At 47.3% G+C, this 7944-nt stretch overlaps 1 protein-coding gene across 1 annotated transcript in view; it reads right to left on the bottom strand.

Annotated features, from left to right (window-relative positions):
- Positions 1-7944, bottom strand: part of LOC111949943 (leucine-rich repeat and fibronectin type III domain-containing protein 1-like protein) — a 130858-nt gene that overhangs the window by 6370 nt on the left and 116544 nt on the right. Inside the window, exons 3-4 of the mRNA XM_023967301.2 lie at positions 5214-6587; positions 504-1152 (exon numbers count right to left, since the gene is read on the bottom strand). Coding sequence (XP_023823069.2) covers positions 594-1152; positions 5214-6587 — 1933 coding nt within the window. The 3' untranslated portion in view covers positions 504-593. The remainder of the gene's footprint in view (positions 1-503; positions 1153-5213; positions 6588-7944) is intronic.

The raw sequence follows: 7944 nt of genomic DNA, 5'->3' as shown, positions 1-7944 counted from the left end.
GAGCGAGTGAGCACAGCGTGCCATCCTTTATGTGCTGTGTGATTTTATGATGATTGCCTATTCCCATCAGTCCTGGGGACCTGGCGTGGGGCACGAGCAAAGCCTGCCTGCAGTCACAGCTGCAGCTCAATAGGACGAGTTCACTGTACTATTTACTACGCTTCATTTAAGAGGAAAATACTATACAGCAAAAGTACTGCGCTTTGTCAAGACAAGCCCCTCGAAATAGACACTGCATGCAGATGCACCTAGACTTATAGGAACACAGAATGTACACACAAAACAAGCACACAGACACACACACACACATACACACACACAATCTGTAAACTACACACATCTGTAAGCTCTTACAGAAGCAGTCTGCAGAAATGTTAATGAATGCAGATGAGCCCTGAGCCCTCATACAGATGAGCCCTGAGCCCTCATACAGATGAGCCCTGAGCCCTCATACAGATGAGCCCTGAGCACTTGCCCAGCCTTGTCTGACAGGAATCACCCACCTTGGACACGAGATAATCCTTGGTAAGGCAGAGGGACCCCAGCACCAGGAAATAAAAAGGGGGCGGGGTGGGGAAGTCCCAGATCCTGTGTTATTGTGATATAGCATCCTCGTCCTTCACTGACTTCCCGTAGTCTGGGTTCAAGTCCACTACGGTGGTCCCTTTCAAGGGCCCTCCGAAGCCCCCTTCCGAGGCCTGATGGGGTCCGTCGTGCCCTACCCTGTCCACTGGGCCAGGAGGCATGGGCTTATTAGCCGAGCCTGAGGAGGAAGGGGGGATGGGAGTGCCTCCCCCGCCCGCCGCCTGGCCTCCGTTGGTCTGAGAGCACACGTTGCTGACATGTGCCGCCTTCTGCTTGTAATGGTTGCTGTGCAGCTTGTATTTCATGAGGAGGATGAAGATGAAGACAAGCACGGACGCCACGATGATACCGCCGATCACGATGATCATGGTGCCGCCCAGGAATTGGTCGTGGAGGGAGCGGCACTGACGGTACTCGCGCTCTGTGGTGAAAGCCACGCAGCCCACCAGGCGGGTGCCGGTTAGGGCCGTGACGCCATCGTCGTACACCGCCAGCACACACAGGTCATAATCCCGTTGAGTGGCCAAGTCACTGAGTAGGAAGAACTTATGAGATGCAGGGATCATCCTGAGAGAGAGAGAGAGAGAGAGAGAGAGAGAGAACAATGTTATTGACAGAGTGATCATTCTTGCAGTAATCCAAAAACTGAGAGCTTGTATGAAGGCAGTGAACTCAACAACCTATACTTTCAGTACCTGGAGATTACGTTTAACCTTTACTACCCTGACCACACACTTACACACTTTCCTGCTCTCCTCTCGTTCTGCACTCTCCATTGTCAGGTTTACTTTCTGTCTTACAAACACTAGACCACACATTGGCTAAGGTGTGTGTGTGTGTGTCTGTGAGTGTGTATGTGTGTGTCAGTGCACGTTCCTGCATGTGGGTGTGTGTCTGTGTGTGTCTGCTGTTACCCCGGTGGCTAGCGTGCCAAACTGCTCCATTTATCAACAGGGGCATAGGGGCCCGGGGGCACCGAGGTGACGAAACATGGAGCGGAATTCCAAAGCGCGACATGCCCAAGGGGTGACAGCGTGGGTGACAGTGTGTGCATTAAACATTTCTCCTCTAAACGCAGGTGCCAGCGGGGCCAACCTCTACGCTCACACGGCGGGATTCGTACTGTCTCAGAGTACCCTCCTTTGCCCTGCCTTATCCACAGGTTACACCTGCTGTTTCCATTAAACTGACTTACTACCATCACTACTCTCTTGCCACCCTGTTTATCCACTGTATTCTCCTTTACAMATTATAATACATTTATGGAGCATGCAGAATATCTTCCACCCATAAAGTTAGTATTATTATCATATTATGGTCTGGTGTTTAACTATGAAGTAAAGGTTTCATGATGAGATGTTACTTGTATTGTTACGTGTTATTAATTTTATCTCTCTCTGCGTTGTTGGGAAGGGCCCGTAAGTAAGCTTTTCACTGTTAGTCTCCGCCTGCTGTTTATGAAGCATGTGAAGAATAACATTAGATTTGATGTGAACAAAAAAAACGTATGAACTCACTGTAAGTCGCTCTGGATAAGAGCGTATGCTAAATGATCAAAATGTTAAATGTACATTTCACTTCCGTGAACATTTCCTTGAAAGAAAGAACGGAAAAGAGAAGATCAAACTACTAAGAAAGGTGGAATCTCACTAATTAGGGGGAATTGTCTTGATGTTGTTCTGTACGCCCCAGTGCATAGACGCTCATCATTAGTGGATGTTCTGGATGAGTGGAGGTCACTAGCCGCCCACAGACGGGTCTGGCCATTTCGTTAGTCCTGAGCCTAGTATAATGTCTAGGTATAAAAAGGGAGGTCGCCCAGGTTAAAAAAAGAATAGGCCCCAATATACTGTATCTTCAGATGTGTCGTCATCCATATCCTCTGGTGTGGCTTTGATGGACATGGAGGAGAAGGCTGGGTCCTCTGCATGCAATGGGGAGGAGGTGGTGGGGATGGTGAGAGAGGAGCGGGAGCCCTCACTGATGTAGTCAGACCTGACCTTGCCATAACTCCTGTCACCAGTCTATCACATTAGAGATGGGAATATGGATGTTACAGGCAGGGGGCCAGGAGGGGTTAGGGGGACATGGAGGATTGTGTGTGTGTGTGTGTGTGTGTGTGTTTGCTCTTGCGCACGTGTGTGATCATGGATGTGAGTGTGTGCTGAAATCTCCCTACCACATGCTGTCTATAATGGCTTTAACATAGGATAGTTATCATCCTCTCATGTAAGACTGTCTCCGAAGAGGCCGTACAAACATAAAGGCAATTAGGTAGTGATATCTGGAGTCAAATGATGGACAGAGAGAGGGAACGAAAGGAAGAGAAATAGAGAGTGCAGTCGACTTGATGTATGAAAGAAGAAAGAGACTGAGGAAAGCTGATACCGTCACAATCCTCTCCTGTTTTCAGCACAATGTTAATGTGTCTGAGAGGATATTAGCTGTCCTCAGCCACCGCATCCCTTCATTACCCACTCCCTCCATCGCTGACCTCCCAAATTCAATACAACCGTCAGTCCACACAGAGCTGGACTCATGTGTGCCTAATTGATCAAAAAAACGAATTCCGATTAATTTGCAGTGCCATAAACCAAAGGCCTCCATGTGCTTTTTGCATAATTAACAGCAAATTGCTTCTCCCACGTGTCTTTTTTGTCTTAATCCATCCTCAGGGAAAGGCCGCAAGTTAATTAGGTACTAACAGGGCTCCTTCAACGGAGAATCACTCCACAGTGCAATGTTGAAGAGGGCCGTGGTGTAATATAAAAATCGAATCAATAGATTCATTTCTGTCTTTTAACAAATCTCTCCGTCCGTCCATTATAGGCTTGTGGAATAATCCACTGTGTGAGAGCCGTGAAGTGCTTCAACAGAGAGGTGGATGGAACTGAGCTCGCTGGCTAGTTTTGCTGTGGGGTAGGAAAAATAACCCCCCCCCCCTCTCCCCTTAAGACTTCTAATGCTGTACAGTACTCTCATTTCTAAATCTCTGTAATAACATTAGCTGGTGCTGCAACACTCATGGGGATGTTTTCTACTGCACCTCCTATAAAAAATAACGAGCCACTGAAGAGCGAATTTAAAGAAATCTTTGAAAGCTCAAGAGGAGAATATTGCCGTAGGAGAAGAAAGGGGTTCGCAGCTGACACTGGGGGAATTTAATGGCCGGCGATTTCTCTGGTTTTCACTTTGAGGAGAGAATTTTTTATTTTTTTATTCTTGATTCTTAGCAGAGACAAACAGAGGGCTGTAGTGACTGTGGGAGTGACCCCCCTTTCTTCTCTGTGTAAATCGGGATGTTTCAGGTGTTTTATGCTCTCTGCAACAGTCATTCTCTGAAATCTATGAAATGGAGGAGGCTCAGAMACCACTGTTCCCATAAGAACAGATTATTTTCATTCCTAAAGTTGGGGTGAAGAGTTCAACTCAACTGTGCCTCATTCAAAATCAGTTATCAAACACTGCCTTCTGGAACAGATTGCACTTCACTGGAGTAATGTGTTTACATCAGTGTAACTCTGCACTGGGATTCCTTTGGGTGCTATTGGAAATATTTAATATTTTCTCTCACTGAAGTTAATACCTCTATGGTCCACGGCTTACAAATAATCATAATCACTTAAAAGTCTGGACAGTATATTGGTATTTCTGATAGGCACAATACTGAATTACAAAAGCCAAACTTTTCAAAACCCTTCCATGACACTTACAGTACGAGTGAGGCATTACAGTACGAGTGAGGCATTACAGTACGAGTGAGGCATTACAGTGAGGCATTACAGTACGAGCGAGGCATTATAGTACGAGTGAGGCATTATAGTACGAGTGAGGCATTACAGTGAGGCATTACAGTATGAGCGAGGCATTATAGTACGAGTGAGGCATTACAGTGAGGCATTACAGTACGAGCGAGGCATTATAGTACGAGTGAGGCATTACAGTGAGGCATTACAGTACGAGCGAGGCATTACAGTAAGAGTGAGGCATTGCAACCTTCAGTCCATTATGCCATTGAATGCTTGGCCTTTGATACTTGAGAGTCAACCCACCTAATAAAACATCTGAATCTGATGTCAGAAAGGTCAATATTTAACTGGATCTCCATCTCAGTCCTATGGAGATGATTGACGGCAAAAGGTTCTCTTCTTATAGGCTCTCCACTGCCAGACACATTACAGCTAATGGCTACTGCACAGTAAGGCTATACAGGTTGGTGTGGCAATAGATGTCTGCACATTGAGTCATTCCAACCCATTATCTTCAGAACTTCCTTGTCGTTTTCCCTGTGGGCATCATGTTCTAGTGTTTCTGAAGTTTGCTCTGTGACTTCTTTAGCGATGGGTTAAGTCCACTCACGTTGTCATCGGGCACTACATTCATTATCAACGTGATTCAGTGCCTCTCTAAACCAGGCTGTTAATGAGGATCAATTTGGAGGCTCGCAAACTGTCGACGAACAACAAGAGACCCACAGTATGCAATGCCACACGTGAAGACCACCTTTCACACAGAGATACCAGTCAGCTTTATAGGGATAGTTTCTATAAAATTAACCCCCCCCCCCCCATAGAGATGCATGTCAGCTTATATGATCTTTTTGTAAAAGCATGCGGTTCCCAGCTCACCTGTATATGAGGATGTCGTCGGAGGAGCTGTTGTACTGGATCTGGTACATGCGGACCCCCGGGATGTGGTCCTGAGGGGGCCATCGGATGGTGGCCGAGGTCGAGCTCAGCTCCGACACRCTGACCCTCTGATGGTCGGTGCGGGCGTGGCCCCCGCTGGCRTTGGACTTGATGGAGGTGGGGATGTCCGARGGGCCAGGCTCGGGCTCCAGCTTGKGGTCAAAGTGTGGCGAGGGGTTAACCACCAGCTCYACSGGCGCYGTRGCCTCGCCRGCGGCRTTGGAKGCRATGCAKGTGAACTTCCCAGAGTCCTTCACAGTGGTGGTGAGGATGTCCAAMGAGCCRTTCTCRTAGCAGATGGTGCGGGACGTGTTCCCRATCAGCTTCCCCTCKGGGCTGACCCAATGCGTGGAWGGTTCCGGGTCRCCCACTGACTTACARCGYAGGCTMACCTCCTGACCCTCCATCACAAACATCTTGGAGGTGTGCCGCGTGATCATGGGYGGCTCGCACACAAACTCCTCCTCGCGGATRGTCCAGAAATACTTGCCGGCGAGCTCTCGGGGRGAGGCGCAKGTCTCCAGGTCRTCTTCCCTGGTCAGCCTCCTCAGCCACAYTAGCTCRCAGTTACAGTGCAGCGGGTTCCCACCAAAGCTCAGCACCAGGGAYGTGAGTGGAGAACCCTTCAGCTTAGCRTACACTGGGATCCTCAGGAACAGGGGATCTGGAGGGATYTTCTTCAGCTTGTTGGAGGTCATGTCTAGACGCGCCAGCTTGTGCAGGTTGGAGAAGATGCCCTCGGGGACCATCTCTATGAGRTTGTGGTCCAGACTGAGGGTGTTGACACTRGCCAGCAGGCCGATGGTCTCCCAGGGGATGTTCACCAGGTTGTTGTAGGACAGGTCCAGGTCTTCCAGGGTCTCCAGGAAGTCCTGGAAGGCCCCCTCTGAGATGCTGTGCAGCTGGTTGTTGGCAAGGATCATGTGCCTGAGGTTGACCAGGCCCTGGAAGTGGGTGTCGTCCAGCATGGTGAGCCGGTTGGCGTCCAGGTGGAGGGCGTGCAGGTCCTGAAGGTCGGCGAAGGCGTACGGCTTGATCTGGCTGATGGTGTTGCGCGACAGCGTCAGGTGGATGAGGCTGCTCATGTTGGCRAAGTCACGGTGACGAAGGGTGGTGATGAAGTTGTCCATGAGGCGCAGCTCGGCCGTCTGCCGGTCAATGTTCGGCGGCACGAAGAGCAGGCCTGTCTTGGTGCAGAGGACAGTGTAGGAGGGCATGAGGTTCTGGCAGGTGCAGCGCTTGGGGCACAGCATGGAGGCGACGGGCGTAGCGAAGAGTGCCAGGAACAGGAGCAGGCTCGCCATGGCTAGGCTCCTGGAAGACAAGGGGAGGGGAAAGGCTGTTAGCATACAACAAGAACAACAACAAAAACAACAACAACAACAATGAAAACACAATGAAAATAAACAACAAACAACTGAAAACAACAACAACATTGTTATCATTGGGATGGATAGAAAGACCTTTACGCTGATAGCTGTAAATATAAAATATTTGTAAAATGAATGCTTACATTTTTCAGGAACCTGAAACCAGAAAATCTATTTAAATAAGGCAGATTTTTTCAAGAATAGATACAGGGCATTCAAATTTGTTGCATTACAGGCTTTATTAACTGATGAGGACAGAGGGCGCTGTTTTCACTTTGGGGAAATTCGTGCCATATTAAACGGCCTCGTACTCAATTCTTGCTCGTACAATATGCATATTATTATTACTATTGGATAGAAAACACTCTCTCGTTTCTAAACCGTTTGAATTATATCTGTGAGTAAAACAGAACTCGTTTGGCAGCAAACTTCCTGACCAGGAAGTGGAAAGTCTGAAAACGATGCTCTGTTCTAGGCCTGCCTATAAATGGCATGATACGTATTAGTATACATGCACGTCATACACCCTTCCACTAGATGTCAAGAGGCAGTGGAGAAGAAATGGGTGTTATCTTGGTCTGAGGTGGAATGAATCCTCTTGGAATGACGTGTCACCATTTCCTTTTTCTGGAAAGCGCGAGGATGGACCTGGAATTGCCTTCTGGAAAGCTGTCGTTATACGACTACATCTCCGGCTTTGATTTTATTTGATACATGTCACAAATACATCATAAGATATGTTTTTTCAATATAGTTTATTAGATTATTGAAATTTATTCGGGACGTTAGGCGTGTTGCGTTGTCTGTGTTTGTTGACGATGGAGAGCTTCGCGCCACTTGGCGAGTGTGCTTGCTAATTCAAGAGGACAAAGGACGTTCTAAAACCAAAAACGATTGTTCCCGACAAAGACCTCTTGTACAACATTCTGATGGAAGCTCAACAAAAGTAGGACCCATTTATGATGCTATTTCATATATCTGTGCTGAATGTGTACTATTAGTTTTGCGCCCAGGTTTGGGCACTATCTCGCCATAACGTAAGCCTTATGTCGTAATGAAGTTATTTTTAGAATTCTAACACTGCGATTGCATTAAGAATAGTGTATCTATCATTTCCTATACAACATGTTATTTTTTGTAATGTTGAATAAGTTTTTGGTCAGAATAACATTCTGGGAAAAAGATGCTACGTTAGCACATGTATACCACTGATTAGCTCTAAATATGCACATTTTCGAACAAAACATAATGTATGTATAACCTGATGTTATATGGACTGTCATCTGATGAAGGTTTATGAA

This window comes from Salvelinus sp. IW2-2015, linkage group LG22 (assembly GCF_002910315.2).
Source record: "Salvelinus sp. IW2-2015 linkage group LG22, ASM291031v2, whole genome shotgun sequence".
Classification (NCBI taxonomy): Eukaryota; Metazoa; Chordata; class Actinopteri; order Salmoniformes; family Salmonidae; genus Salvelinus; species Salvelinus sp. IW2-2015.
The sequence above is the reverse complement of the archived record's forward strand: the minus strand, read 5'-3'. Positions and strand labels throughout refer to the sequence as shown.